Raw genomic sequence first — 15,433 nt, 5'->3', positions numbered from 1 at the left:
ACTGTAAGATGGTATTATTTGAGCACTGTATGACAGTATTATTTGAGCACTGTATGATGGTATTATTTGAGTACTGTATGGAGGTATTATTTGAGCACTATATGGAGATATTATTTGAGCACTTTATGATGGTATTATTTGAGCACTGTAAGATGGTATTATTTGAGCACTGTATGACAGTATTATTTGAGCACTGTATGATGGTATTATTTTAGCACTGTATTGAGGTATTATTTGAGCACTGTATGGCGGTATTATTTGAGCACTGTATGGCGCTATTATGGGACATATTATCCATAAGGCTGACTAGGCTGAAGTCTAGGGGCATCACAGGAACTAGGGGCCCATTTTTTTGAAGGTAGTGTTACCCTACGGCACTTTGCACCAGCAATGCATACACATATATATATATGGACCTATAGTGCTGTAATGGTTGTTATTACAGTCTAGTGGTGACCTTGATTGTGTGTGCAGTAAAGTTTCTTTAGGAGACCCCAAAATGTACTGAGACTAAAGTATCGGAGGGGGACCCCAAATATCTGTAACCTGGGGGTTAACCCATCCCTGACTTCTACTTCCGCACTATCTGGTATATTATTTTGGCACTTTTTGGTTTTGTATAGATTGTTATTCAGCTATATGGCGCTTATAATTAGGATGTGAAGGAGGGGCCAGTTACAGCCGGTATTATGCTCCAGAGCTGCATGCACACTTCTGCCACTGACGGAGTCCAGGTCGGCAGCAGCTCTCACTGCCTGTGCTGCATCTTGGGAGAAAAGTAGAGTTTCCTGAAGTGTCTTCTGCTTGAAAAACTGATGACGGGCAGGGGGGGGGGGGGGGGAGGCGCAGTGTGAACGCATCCCTAAAAAAAACCTGAGTACGTGACAGCACGACTCAGCTGTGGCCATAAAGGGGTTAACAGCAGCAGACCCTGCCCACCCGGTGGCCGCCTGTGATTGGCGGACCTCTGGATGGGCGGGTTTGCCCGGAGGGTAAGCAGCAGGGATACAGGGACTTATCTCACAGTATATTAACCGTCTGCCCGCTGACGCAAGCCATGTTGACATCCGTTGGCAAAGTGCTGGTTGGAGGAGCGCGGGCGTATTGTGTCATGGCAGCGGCGGGGAGAGGACTCGTTTTCAGACAGGTAAGGGATCTCCGGCGCTCGGGGGGTTAATCGCATGGTGGTCATGTGACTTAACCTCGTCTGTGCCGGGCTGCTTTTTTAATAATACTACTAATAATAATAATTTTTATTTCTATAGCGCCAACATATTCCGCAGCACTTTACATTTTTCTCTTTATTACATCGCTTTTCAATGCAATTTTGGGTGGTCGTCTCGTCCCGCCACATTTCTGCTCAAGCATTATTCCCCTGCATGCAGAATGGGTTGTGAAGCCGAGTCCGCAGGGTCCCAGAGCCCGTCTCTTCCCTGCGCTTGGTGTTGTGGGTCTCCGGGTGCCACGCCCAGGTCTGGGACCTATAAAAAGCAGCAATATAGGATAATCCGCCTGCAATCATCTTATATGAGAAGAAGTGGGAGGAGGATCCCAGACATAAGGAAGTCCGCAGGACCCAGTGCACACTCATCTCCACACTGCACATTCCTGCTGTCAGCTCAGCCCCAGAGCCTGGGAAATCCTGGACTGGATCCAGCAGATCTGGACTCTGCCTATCACATGGCAGCTGCTGGCAAACTACAACTCCCAGCATGCTCTGCAGCCCCCGAAATACCGCCTCAAAAGCCGAAACTCACCAGCACCTCCTAGCATAGTGAAATAAATACAAAGGTGCGGCGTACGGACCGCCTAAATAAATATCGACCCTAGAACACCATAAATAAATACGGAACCCCCAGACCAGACCCCTTCAATAAATGCAGACCCCAGACCAGGACCCTTAAGTAAATACAGAACCCCTTAATAAATACAAACTCCCCCCCCAAACCTCGTAAATAAATACAGACCCCAGACCAGTCCCCAAATCAGACTCCCTAAATAAATAGACCCCAGATGAAACCCCCTAAATAAATACAGACCCCCTAGATAAAAATAGACCCCAAATCAGATTCCCCTTTTTTTTAGGCTGTGTGCCCACTATGCGTCTTTTAAGCGTTTCTGCAGCAACAATTCTGCTGCAGAAACGCTTAAAAATGCATGGTAGAAGGTCTGCCATGTTCCCCAATGATAATCCGCATGAACTGTGCACATGCTGCGGAAATTTCCGCTGCGGATTATCATTGCGGAAAAATACGCAGCATTCCCAATTATTTTGTGGAAGCGCGGCGTTTTCGCCGCCATTGACTTGGATTGGAACGCATGAAATCCGCATCACTGCATCTGTACATGCGGAATCCAACTGTTTCAATGTGCGGATGGACTCTCCTCCGGACCCGGGTACCATAGAACCTGTAAAAAAAAGAATAAAATAAAAAATAAATATTCTACTTACCTTCAGATGGCCCCCGGTGTCTTTATCCGATGCGTCCTGGCTTGCTGGCAGCTCGCGGTAGACTAAAGGACCTGTGGTGACGTCATTTAGTCATGTGACGGGTCACGTGACCGCTGACGTCGGCAGGCCATCAGAAGGTAAGTATATATTTATTTTTTTTATTTTTTACCATTCTTTTATGGTCACACTATATAAATCCATGCTGTTTGCATGGATTTATATAGTGTGACCAAGTTGTCAAGCACTTTCCAAATGATGCTAAAATCGCTTTGAAAGCCCTTGTCAATCCGCATGTATTTTGCAGGAAAAATGCATGTACAATCCGCATGCGGTTTTCTGCCAGGGAGATACAGAATCGCTCAAAAAAAAAATCCGGAGCATTTCTGTATCGTGGGCACATAGCCTTACATTAATTGGATGGCTTAATATTGAGCACACGTAGCCATCTATACACAGCAGGAGGCCGCACATAGCCATCTATACACAGCAGGAGGCTGCACATAACCATCTATACACAGCAGGGGGCCGCAGGGCGCCATCTATACACAGCAGGAGGCCGCACGTAGCCATCTATACACAGCGGGAGGAAGCACGGCGCCATCTATACACAGCGGGAGGCCGCACGTAGCCATCTATACACAGCAGAGGGGCCGCACGTAGCCATCTATGCACAGCGGGGGGCCGCACGTAGCCATCTATGCACAGCGGGAGGCCGCACGTAGCCATCTATACACAGCAGGGGGGCCGCACGTAGCCATCTATACACAGCGGGAGGCCGCACGTAGCCATCTATACACAGCGGGAGGCCGCACGTAGCCATCTATACACAGCAGGAGGCCACACGTAGACTTCTATACACAGCGGGAGGCCACACATAGTCATGTATACACAGCAGGAGGCCTCACGGTGCCATCTATACACAGCAGGAGGCCGCACGGTGCCATCTATACACAGCAGGAGGCCGCACGTAGCCATCTATACACAGCAGGAGGCCGCACGTAGCCATCTATACACAGCGAGAGGCCACACATAGTCTTCTATACACAGCGGGAGGCCGCACACAGTCACGCACACACACAAATATATACAGACATATACATACACGCATAAACACATTTGAAACACAAAAATACATATAAACAGACATCACACAATGATATCTGCCCACACACACACACACACTCACACTCACACTCACACTCACACACTCACCATCCCCCGGCTCCCGTCGTCCAGCTCCTCTCAGGTGCAGCAGTGCAGGGCCGTGTCTCCTAGCTGTGACGCGGCTGGGCCGGCAGAAGAAGTAGCGGCCGTGCGCCGCTGCTAGGGGAGCGGTCCGGGGGCCCCTGCCTCTGACTGCCGGTATGTGCTGCGGCGCCGCATATATTATAATGAGGGCAATCTGACCATGGGCCCCCCGTAGCCCCGGGCCCCCTGGAGCCCCGGGCGGTAGCCCAGATTGCCCTCGTTATAATCCGCCTATGGACCCCAGACCAGGACCCTTAAATACATACAAACCCCAGACCACTTAAATAAATACAGCCCCCAGATCAAATTCCCTAAATAAATACAGACCACTGACCAGAGCTCAGACAAAATTCTCTATATAATTAGACACCCATACCTCCCAACTTTGAAAGATAAGAAATGGGGACACTTCCTGTGCACAATGGCAATTTTTATTTTACAGTAAGCCACTTCCCTAACCTCTCCCAGTCCTTTACATGTGCCTACACAGAAATATTCTCCTAGTGACGCCCATTAGTGTTCCCACACAATATAATAGCACTTTCATGGTCCCACATTGTACTCTAACACACAGTATGATGCCCCCCCTGCACACAGTATGATGCCTCCCCCCTGCACACAGTATGATGCCCCACAGTGGCTCCCACTTGCTTGTGTCTCCTATCATATCTCTGCTCCTGTGCTCGTCTCTGCTGCCCAATCTCCTGACCTTGCAGGTCTTTTAGTCTGTACCCAGATGGAATGATGGAGCAGGGAGCTGACGGCTACTTGCTCCACCATTTTATTCAACTGTATCTGTGTCCTTAGGATTTAGATACAGCTGACGTTGGGACTTACCCCGACCTCCCAATACAGCTCTCCTAGTTAGGGATTGTTTCCTGGATCTTGGACGGTTAGGAGGTATGGAGACCATACAACTCTACAGCCCTGGCCTTTAAAAGAAATACAGACCCCCAACCAAACCCCTATAAGGATATGTGCACACTGTGTCTTTTTGCAGATTCTTCAGAACAGAAACTCTGAGGCTTTCCAGAGTTTCTACCAAAAACCTTCTAAGAAATACTCTGTGTGAACATACCCCAAGTAAGCAAAAACTTGTATTTTTTTTGTTCCCGGCAGCTGTTTGAGCCGGTCAGCTGTACGTACACCTACCTTCTAGCTGATGCAGAAACCAAAGAAGCCGTCCTGATCGACCCCGTGCTGGAGACTGCCAATCGCGATGCAAAGTTGATCAAAGATCTGGGCCTTAATATGATCTATGCAGGTAAGAGGGGTATATATATATTCCTGATCAGGTAGTATCTCACATAGGTGAGGGTTTATTGCCTCTCCTCCGTCTGAAATGACTGATAACAGAGGACAATAGACTATTTCTTTACAGTGAACCTAGACACAAAGCTCCAGTGCTAAATTTTTTTACTGGGTTCAAAGTGTAAAATCTTGAGAGCAATGAAAGAGGGCGAGAGCCATAAGAAGTGTCTATAATGAATGACCCCTCCACACCCAGCAATCACAGCACGCTGTAATACCTGAATAACCAGGGATACAGCACTGCACGGCCCAGCGTAAAGGTGTACGGACTGCCCATATACACCTGATGGTACCCTGACACTTGTAGATTTACTCTGCAAATTCCCTCAGGGAACATAATGAGTCCAGTGAACTTTACCTTTACCTTTATTTGCCCGGTGTAATTATCACAGAACATGGCGCAAGAAGATAAGAGTTTACTGTCTGCCTTTTATTAAATGTAAATACTACCAATATAACTACTATAATACTGCCCCCTATATACAAGAATATAACCACTATAATACTGCCCCCTATGTACAAGAATATAACCACTATAATACTGCCCCCTATGTACAAGAATATAACTACTATAATACTGCCCCCTATGTACAAGAATATAACTACTATAATACTGCCCCCTATGTACAAGAATATAACTACTATAATACTGCCCCCTATGTACAAGAATATAACTACTATAATACTGCCCCTATGTACAGGAATATAACTACTATAATACTGCCCCCTATGTACAAGAATATAGCTACTATAATACTGCCCCCTATCTACAAGAATATAACTACTATAATACTGCCCCCTATCTACAAGAATATAACTACTATATTACTGCTCCTATGTACAAGAATATAACTACTATAATACTGCCCCCTATTTACAAGAATATAACTACTATAATACTGCCCCCTATGTACAAGAATATAACTACTATAATACTGCCCCCTATGTACAAGAATATAACTACTATAATAGTGCTCCTATGTACAAGAATATAACCACTATAATACTGCCCCCTATGTACAAGAATATAACTACTATAATACTGCCCCTATGTCCAAGAATATAACTACTATAATCCCCACTCCACAAACTAGCATACCCTCGCAGAAACCTCAAACACCTTGACCTACACTTACTCTCTGAATCCCTCCTCCCTCTTACAGACATCAGTTCCTTACACGACACAAATGTTGCTGCTGCATTACATAACACCACAACAGCTGCAGCTCTCAATTCGGTTGCCCCCACCTCACACATACCAAAGCTCACACAATCAACAGGCAACCCTGGCACACCAGCTTAACCAAGGAACTGAGACGGGCCTCCAGGGTTGCTGAGCGTAGATGGAAAAGGTCCCACTCCAATGAGCAATTCATCGCATTCAAACAGTCCCTCGCTACCTTCAAGTCCACACTCACTAGAGCAAAACAAACATACTTCACATCTCTCATATCCTCCCTGTCTCACAACCCAAAACAACTATTTTACACCTTCAATTCTCACCTCCTCCCTCTCCTCTCCTCTCAGCTGAAGACTTTGCATCATTCTTCAAGCAGAAGATTGACACCATAAGACAAAGTTTTTGCCTAAAGTCCCCACAGCATCTCCTCACATCTACTTAATCCTCCTCCAAAACCAGCGTCTCCACCATTACGGAAGATCAACTTTCCTCTTTACTCTCCAAATCACACCTCACCACCTGTGAACTTGACCCAATTCCATCCCACATCATCCCCAACCTTACCACTATCTTCATCCCAACCCTAACCCACCTTTTCAACCTGTCACTAACAACTGGTGTCTTCCTCTCATGCTTCAAACATGCCTTGATCACACCCATCCTCAAAAAGCCCTCCCTTGACCCATCCTCTCTGACTAGCTATCGCCCCATATCACTTCTCCCCTATGCCTCAAAACTACTCGAACAACATGTCCACTTTGAACTGTCCTCCCACCTCTCCTCCTGCTCTCTCTTTGACTGCCTCCAATCTGGTTTCCGACTGCACCATTCTAATGAAACTGCCCTGACTAAAGTCACCAATGACCTACTAACTGCCAAATCTAAGCGACACTATTCCGTCCTCCTCCTCCTAGACCTGTCATCTGCCTTCGACACAGTGGACCATTCCCTCTTACTACAGACTCTCTCATCTCTTGGCATCACAGACATGGCCCTATCCTGGATCTCCTCATACCTAACAGACAGGATATTCAGTGTCTCACACTCACACACCAACTCCTCATCTCGCCCCCTATCTGTCGGTGTCCCCCAAGGTTCAGTCCTAGGACCTCTGCTCTTCTCCATCTACACCTTCGGCCTGGGACAGCTCATAGAGTCTCACGGCTTTCATTATCACCTCTATGCTGATGACACACAGATCTACCTCTCCGGACCAGATATCTCCTCCCTACTAACCAAAATCCCACAATGTCTGTCTGCTATTTCATCCTTCTTCTCTGCTAGATTTCTAAAACTTAACATAGACAAAACAGAATTCATCATCTTTCCACCCTCTCATTCATGCCCCCCACCCGACCTATCTATCAACGTCAATGGCTGCCCACTCTCCCCAGTCTCACAAACTCGCTGCCTTGTGGTAACCCTGGACTCTGATCTCTCCTTCAAACCACGTATCCAAGACCTTTCCACCTTCGGCCGACTCCAACTCAAAAATATCTCCCGGATCCGCACATTCCTCAACCACGAATCTGCAAAAACACTAGTGCATGCCCTCATCTTCTCCCGCCTCGACTACTGCAACCTCCTGCTCTGTGGCCTCCCTTCTACCACTCTCTCACCCCTCCAATCTATTCTAAACTAATCTATTCTAAACTCTGCTGCCCGACTAATCCACCTGTCCCCCTGCTATTCCCCGGCCTCTCCTCTCTGTCAATCCCTTCACTGGCTCCCCATTGCCCAGAGACTCCAGTTCAAAACCCTAACCATGGAATACAAAGCCATCCACAACCTGTCTCCTCCATATATCTCTGACCTAGTCTCCCAGTACTTACCTGCACGCAACCTCCGATCCTCACAAGATCTCCTTCTCTACTCCCCTCTTATCTCCTCTTCCCACAATCGCATGCAAGATTTCTCCCGTGCATCCCCCCTACTCTGGAACCCTCTACCCCCAACATATCAGACTCTCGCCGACCGTGGAAACCTTCAAAAGAAACCTGGAGACCCACCTCTACTGACAATCCTACAGCCTGCAGTAACCATCGCTCCACCATACCGCTGCACGACCAGCTTTACCCTCACCTACTATACCCTCATTCTTCCCTTGTAGACTGTGAGCCCTCGTGGGCAGGGTCCTCTCTCCCCCTGTACCAGTCGCTGACTCATTTTGTTCAAGATTATTGTAATTGTTCTTGTATGTATACCCCTTTTTCACGTGTAAAGCGCCATGGAATAAATGGCGTTATAATAAATAATAATAATAATACTGCCCCTATGTACAAGAATATAAGTACTATACAATAGAACATTAACCCTTTGCTTTTTTCCCACCTTCCAGCTAATACTCACTGCCATGCGGATCATGTTACTGGGACGGGGGCCCTGAAGAAGCTGCTCCCCGGGTGTAAGAGCGTCATTTCAAAAGACAGTGGAGCGTTGGCCGACGTTCACATACAAGAGGGAGATTCCATCAAATTTGGCAAATATGTAAGTGTGCCTTAAACATAGCAGAAATGGGGTCCTGAAGCATTGAAGAAGCCCCTCTTGTTTATACTGGTTCGGGGATTTGTCTGTATTGAGCTTTTCTTCTTCCTCTGCAGTCTCTGGAGGCGCGCTCCACGCCTGGACACACCGACGGCTGCCTTACATATGTGCTGAATGATAACAGCATGGCCTTCACCGGAGATGCCCTGCTCATCCGAGGCTGTGGCCGCACAGACTTCCAGCAAGGTACGTCCCTGATCAGCCTTTTCCCACTTAGTCACGTATTATTGTCCAGCGTTGGGGATAATTTTTAGGCCATTAAAATCATTTTTGTTTTGGGTTTTATTCAAATGTTCACCTTCTATATCCTTTACCCTATCTATTGCTGGCTGTAGAATGAGTTAACTGAGAACCAATCAGTGAGTTTATTCTGATGGGAGAGCTCTTTCTGAGCTCCTCTCAGCTGATTTATGACCACCGACCACATCAAAGTTGATTGTTTCCTTGCACAAAGGGCCTGTGCAAAATTTTTAGTGGCTAAAATCCATGCATTTAAGTAAAAATGAAGAAAAAAAAAAAAGGACAACCCCTTTAAGTAAAATTTGATTTTCTTGTAGGCTGCCCCAGTACCCTGTATCATTCGGTACATGGCAAGATCTTCACCCTGCCTGACAGCTGCTTCCTGTACCCAGCTCATGATTACACCGGTAAGTGCTGCCACCTCAGGCATCCCTGTCTCATCTGTTGCCAGCAGTCTGGTAGCTGTTTTTAGGATGTAGCCGAGTTACAGCGGCCATTTTTACCATCTATGTAGCCATCATATGGTCACAGGGTCACCCAGGCTGCACAGAACTGCATAGCCCCTGCTGTCCTTTACAATGACTTTTGCACAAAGTCGTAGAATGAGTATATCTGATCGCCTTCTCTATCCCTACAGGTCAGTCTGTGACAACCGTAGAGGAGGAGAAGCGTCTGAACCCGCGACTGACCAAGAGCGAAGCGGAGTTTGTGAACATCATGAATAATTTGAACCTGCCCAGGCCGAAACAGATAGGTGAGGACGTGTAATTAAACATAGGAAGCAAATGGAGGTGCAGAAATGCCCAATCCAAGAAGATTTAACCAGCCAAAGAAACATCATGTAATCTCGCATGTCGTGGGGCTGGCTTCTCCATGATGGGATAGCACAGGGACTACCAGAGCCAGTATAAAAGCCAAGGCAGGGAATGCAGCAGCCACTTTGTGATCAATTTGAATAGTGAGAGGACGTTGCAGCTCACAGCTTAGCCATAGGAAAAGGGAGAGAAAGCCATAAAACACTGAAGAGACTGTACAAATAGTGTGTAACAGCACAGCAGTGAAGAAGGTTAGGAAGAGAGGATTACTACCAGGTTACCATCCACTTATATGTTGAGGTTTCTTTGACATTGCTAAGGCTGTATTTGCAATGTCAGGTTCACTAGGTGAGGTGCATCAGCAAAGCCCAGGGTCCAGGTGGGCACACGGGCCACAGGCGTCGGTTCAGAAGGTAACAGAGGTCCTGAAGACTGCAGACAGGTAGCAGAGGTTCTGTAAACTGCAGACAAGCAGCAGAGGTACTGGAAGCCACAAGAAGACAGGAGACGCCCTAGAGACTGCAGACAGATGGCAGAGATACTGGAAGTTGCAGGCGGGCCATAGACGTCCAGGAGACAGCAGACAGTTAGTAGAGATACTGGAAACCGAAGGCAGGCTGGAGATGCCCTGGAGACCGCAGACAGGTAGCAGAGGTACTGGAAGCCACAAGAGGACAGGAGATTCCCTGGAGACCACAGACAGATGGGAGAGATACTGGAAGTTGCAGGCAGGCCATAGACATCTGGGAGACTGCAGTCAGGAAGTGGAGATACTGGAAACTGCAGGCAGGCCAGAGACACCCTGGAGACCGCAGACAGGTGCAGAGGTACTGGAAGCCACAAGAAGACAAGAGGCATCCTGGAGACCGCAGACAGATAGCAGAGATACTGGAAGTTGCAAGCAGGCCATAGACGTCTGGGAGACAGCAGACAGGTAGTAGAGGTACTGGAAGCCGCAGGCAGGTCATAGATGTCCGGGAGACTGCAGTCAGGAAGTGGAGATACTAGAAACTGCGAGCAGGCCAGAGACACCCTGGAGACCGCAGACAGGTGCAGAGGTACTGGAAGCCACAAGAAGACAGGAGGCGCCCTGGAGACTGCAGACAGATAGCAGAGATACTGGAAGTTGCAAGCAGGCCATAGACGTCTGGGAGACTGCAGTCAGGAAGTGGAGATACTGGAAACTGCAGGCAGGCCAGAGACACCCTGGAGACCGCAGACAGGTGCAGAGGTACTGGAAGCCACAAGAAGACAAGAGGCATCCTGGAGACTGCAGACAGATAGCAGAGGTACTGGAAGCTGCAGGCAGGCCATAGATGTCTGGGAGACAGCAGACAGGTGAGACCACAGACAAATAGCAGAGGTACTGGAGTCTGCAAACACGTAGAAGACACAACTCTAGAGCAACTAGAAAGTCTTAATACTAAGACCCAGGTGTGTCTTGGTAGGCCTTATATAGGCCCAGGCAGATGATCGCATGGGATCATGCTCGGCCACCTGCAAAGCCCAATGTGGAGCACAAGAGAGTTCAGTGGACCGGAGTGAGTGGAGCACAGGACAGGTGCGTAACATGCAATAAAGAGTCTGACATGAGTTGTATAGAATCATAGGATACCTCAGAGTGTCATACTCATCTTTTCAGAGTTATTGGAAGCCTTGTATTACTTTTGATTTGTCGCAAATCAAATTTCTGGAAAAAAAATCAACAAAGTTGGAGATATCAAATTTTAATACATTCGCTCCCCTCCAATATATCCATCTAGGCCTCTACTATGTTTTTATTGTGGCTGCCTTTGCAAATTCATAATCTTAGACATGAATATACACATTGACCACAAGATGTCGCTATGGTACACAATTATTCCTATTCTGCAGTACTCAGGTTGACCACAAGATGTCACTACTCATATTTACATTCATCTACTGTAATATGATTGTTGCAAAGCTAATCGCTGCCTGTTTTCCCCAGATGTCGCTGTCCCTGCAAACATAAAATGCGGCATTCAGGATGATTGATGACATCTGGACTCCAACGCCTGTTGCTTTATTGACTTTTCTTGAAGAATGAGAAGATTTTGGTGCCTGATGATATTTTTCTATGATACGGCGTTGCTGTGGTGTCACATGATTGTATTACTGAGGCCGCCCTGAAGAGTTGGGATATTGGAGGGGCGGTGGGAAGATTTCTGTAACTTGTCCATATACCTCATCGGTGAATGTTCGGGAGATCTGACGCGTCTATGTATATATGTAAATCATTCTCTTTTCCAGGGTATCTATTCTAATAAATAAAAACTATAACCACCACCCCCACAATGGCTTCCATTATTAGAGCTTTGGGGGGTAATTATTGAGGGCAGTGTGGCTCGCTGCCATGTTTGACAGTGGCTGGCACTATGATGGCCAACCAATTCCTCTAAGTCGTGGTCTTAAGGTCCATAAAGAATGGAGGACAAGTCTCCAAGACTAGGACCAACTCCTATCAACTATTCAGAGAAGATGTGGTATTTACTGTGAGATGGAATACCTCCTTAAGAAGTCTCCTCACCCACTGTTGTCTCCAAAAGATTGGGATTATCTCCAAAGACAATTTGTCAACTTTCCCACGTCCTCCAAAAAGAGCTTGAAGAGCCTTTTAAAATATTTGCATCTTTTACTTTTCCCCGTTTCCTTCTCTCATTTCAAGAGGACCTCCTCCTCTTCCTCTTGAATGTCATTTCAGGTTGCACCTCTATGACCAGTGGTAAGGGTCTAGTCCAAGTTTGAGGGCTTCTCATTGTGCCCCCTTAGGGGTTTTTTGATATTTTTTTGGGTAAGGGTAATATTTCTGCAGAAATTACATGCTGCAGGTTAAGGGGTAATTGTGTGATGACCTCCTCCTTCTTCAGGTTGCGCCATGTTGACCACAGATGAAGTTCTTGTCCAAACGTTGAGGAGTTCCAACTTTTTTTAAGGTTTACTGATAGAGTGAAGAAAAAATCCTGCAGGAAAGGTATGCTGTAGGATAAGGTAATCCCAAACATGATGCCCTTTGGGAGCTTGCTGTTGGTTTCTTGTCCATGTGTCATTGGAAGGCTGCCATGGGATGATGAGGGCATAACACAAAGGCTGCTGAGACCAGCAAACATGGGGGAACTTCTTCAGTCATCACTAGAGTTGAGCCACCCCCGTAGTGTTCAGGTTCGGTTCATTGAACACCGCTGTGTTCGTCGAACTGTTCGTCGAACACCGTTAAAACCAATGGCAGGCAAACAAAAACATATAGAAACACATAGAAAACACCTTCAAAGGTGTCCAAAAGCTGACAAACTGCTCAGAAGACACAACTAACACATGGAAAAGTGACAAGTACATATAGTCATGCGAAAAGAAAAGAGGTGGAGGAGTAAAAGGAGGGGGAGACACATATAAGCATGTCATGCCCTTCTAAAATCAAGAAAGGCTGGAGTAAAAATCTAAAATCAGCCTACCAAGACCCAGACGTCGTGACAAGAAAATGAAAAAAAGAAATATCTTTAGGTAGAATGGCGGTTCCATTCAGAACACTTTCCTTACAAGACGTAGTGGTATCCCCCGTTGTGAGTTGTGCCAAAAACGGAACCCAATACATTCGGACTAATCCACCATTTGTCATATCCAAGGGGCAGGTCAGTAAACGACAACATCGACGCGGAACCAAGTACAGTAGTATATACTGTATATCCTTTGACAAGGCAATCAGGTGGGTCAAGAAGTTGGGAAGGGTCACCCTAATGGCCAAAACAGACATTGAGGGGGCGTTCCGATTACTTACTACCTGTGCCTCCGAATAGTGTCCGCCTATTGGGCTGCTTCTGGGAAGGAGCATACTATATAGATCGCTGTTTGCCCATGGGGTGCTCCATATCCTGCTCACTATTTGAGGCGTTTAGTTGCTTCCTCGAATGGGTTGTAATGGACGTTTCTAAGGGGGCACATATTATCCATTACCTCGACAACTTCTTATGCCTGGGCCCAAAAGATTCGCCACAGTGTGAATACACGCGGTAGTCCACCTGTGAGAAGGAGAGAGCTGGAGGGAGAGCGGACATCACAGAGCCGAGGGGTTAGATGGAGAACGGAAGAAGGAAAGAGGGCGAGGGAGGTAAGGGAGTACAGTGGAAGGCCGACCGGAGATCCCCCCACGTTCCTGCTGGGCGGGGAACAGCCCTGGGAAGAAAAGCCGCTTGCGCATCCCTTTGAGGTTACAGGCACGAGCGGGCAGAGGGACTACGCTGGAGTGCGAAGCCGACACGGCCAGTCCGTTCCTGCCCGTGCAACCGCCGTGTCGCCGGGTTTGTGCCAGAGCCGCGGTGGACCCTGACGGCCAGCCCCCCTCTCCCAATACTGGTGCCTGTCCGCTGGTGGGTCGAGCCCCCCCACAGTGGGGGGGGAGTAACATCTGCAGAAGAAAGACCATCTTCCAGCCAAACTAAGATGTCTACTTCTTTTCGTGGACAATGTGATACGATCCCTTTCTTACGGACACGCCCATCGCTACAAATTCCAGATGAGGCACAAAAACAGCAGGTGTTTCAACGGATATCAAGTGCTCCTTTAAGTGGGCTCTCCTCCACCTCAATTTCAACATCACAAATACTCCAGTCCTCAGAGGTGTCACCCCAATCGCACTTGCTTCCTCACAGCTCCCAAATCTCCAGCTGCCCGTCTGAGTATGGGGTAACACAGATGGTTGAATCTGCAGAGCTGTTTACTCATACTATAGCCTGGGAATCAGAGGTCGGCTCCAGAGCTTCTGTTAATCCAGACGAGGAAATGATCTGCACTGATGCCCAGAATCTTTATGAGTCGGATCCAGGACCAGATGAAGAAGGTTCTGAGCATAATGTAGACCCTCGTTCCCAAACTGTAACTCCTGTTGGTGGAGACAATGATGAAGACGATGATGAGACTCAAATACCTGATTGGAGCGACAATTTGACTTTTCGGTCAGGGCAGGAAGAGGTTGGCTCTGAGGACGACGGGTGTGAGAACACACAGGGTGATGATGACGAGGTTGGAGATCCCACTTACTGTCAACCCACAGTCAGCCAGTCGATGAGGTCAGCAGAGGACGTGGAGGAGGATGCTATTGACGACGATGTTAGGTTGCGCCTTCCTGGACAGAGACTGAGTACTGGAAGCACGTCAACAACTGCATCCTCAACCACAACTCTGCCTCTGACCACAAGTCGTGGTGGCTCTTCAGGTCGCATGAGCTCTAAGCCTTGCATAGCCTGGGCATTTTTTCAGATCGATAAGGATGACCCAACTTGTGTTATCTGTAATATTTGTCACAAAAGCTAAGTAGAGGCCAAAAATCCATAGTTTGAGTACTTCATGCATGAACCGTCACATGGACATGAAGCATAAGTTGCAGTGGGAAGCTCACTGTGCTACAATGCGGCCTAGCCGGCCAGGCCAACCACCATCTGCCCCATCTTATGCATCCGCAGCCTCTTCATCCTCTGTGACTGGGGGGACAGCAGTCACACATGTTTTTGGACGCAGACCTGCCACCTCTTTACCCGCAACAGCCAGCTTGATTGGCAGGTCATCATTTCATTTGGAAGTGGAAACACCAGCTGGTGTTGAGCGATCTCCGACATCGAGAGCACCACCTTT

The 15,433-nt window shown here is 47.5% G+C and overlaps 1 protein-coding gene across 1 annotated transcript; it reads left to right on the top strand.

Annotated features, from left to right (window-relative positions):
- Positions 1-964: 964 nt before the first annotated feature.
- Positions 965-12,106, top strand: ETHE1 (ETHE1 persulfide dioxygenase). Its single transcript, XM_073655817.1, has 7 exons — positions 965-1,147; positions 4,820-4,964; positions 8,530-8,678; positions 8,792-8,921; positions 9,293-9,382; positions 9,613-9,729; positions 11,760-12,106. Exons 1-7 carry the CDS (start codon positions 1,058-1,060, stop codon positions 11,804-11,806), a joined length of 768 nt encoding a protein of 255 aa, XP_073511918.1. The 5' UTR covers positions 965-1,057; the 3' UTR covers positions 11,807-12,106.
- Positions 12,107-15,433: the final 3,327 nt, after the last annotated feature.

The sequence above is a fragment of the Phyllobates terribilis genome, unplaced genomic scaffold (genome assembly GCF_046119375.1).
Source record: "Phyllobates terribilis strain yellow unplaced genomic scaffold, ASM4611937v1 Scaffold_12__6_contigs__length_324123572, whole genome shotgun sequence".
Classification (NCBI taxonomy): domain Eukaryota; kingdom Metazoa; phylum Chordata; class Amphibia; order Anura; family Dendrobatidae; genus Phyllobates; species Phyllobates terribilis.
The sequence above is the reverse complement of the archived record's forward strand: the minus strand, read 5'-3'. Positions and strand labels throughout refer to the sequence as shown.

Excerpts from the sequence above, each read along its gene's own strand:
- ETHE1 (XM_073655817.1), top strand. The coding sequence starts at position 1,058 with ATGTTGACATCCGTTGGCAAAGTGCTGGTTGGAGGAGCGCGGGCGTAT. Across the intron at positions 8,922-9,292 it reads CCGCACAGACTTCCAGCAAG|GCTGCCCCAGTACCCTGTAT; the intron begins GTACGTCCCTGA and ends ATTTTCTTGTAG. Across the intron at positions 9,730-11,759 it reads GCCCAGGCCGAAACAGATAG|ATGTCGCTGTCCCTGCAAAC; the intron begins GTGAGGACGTGT and ends TGTTTTCCCCAG.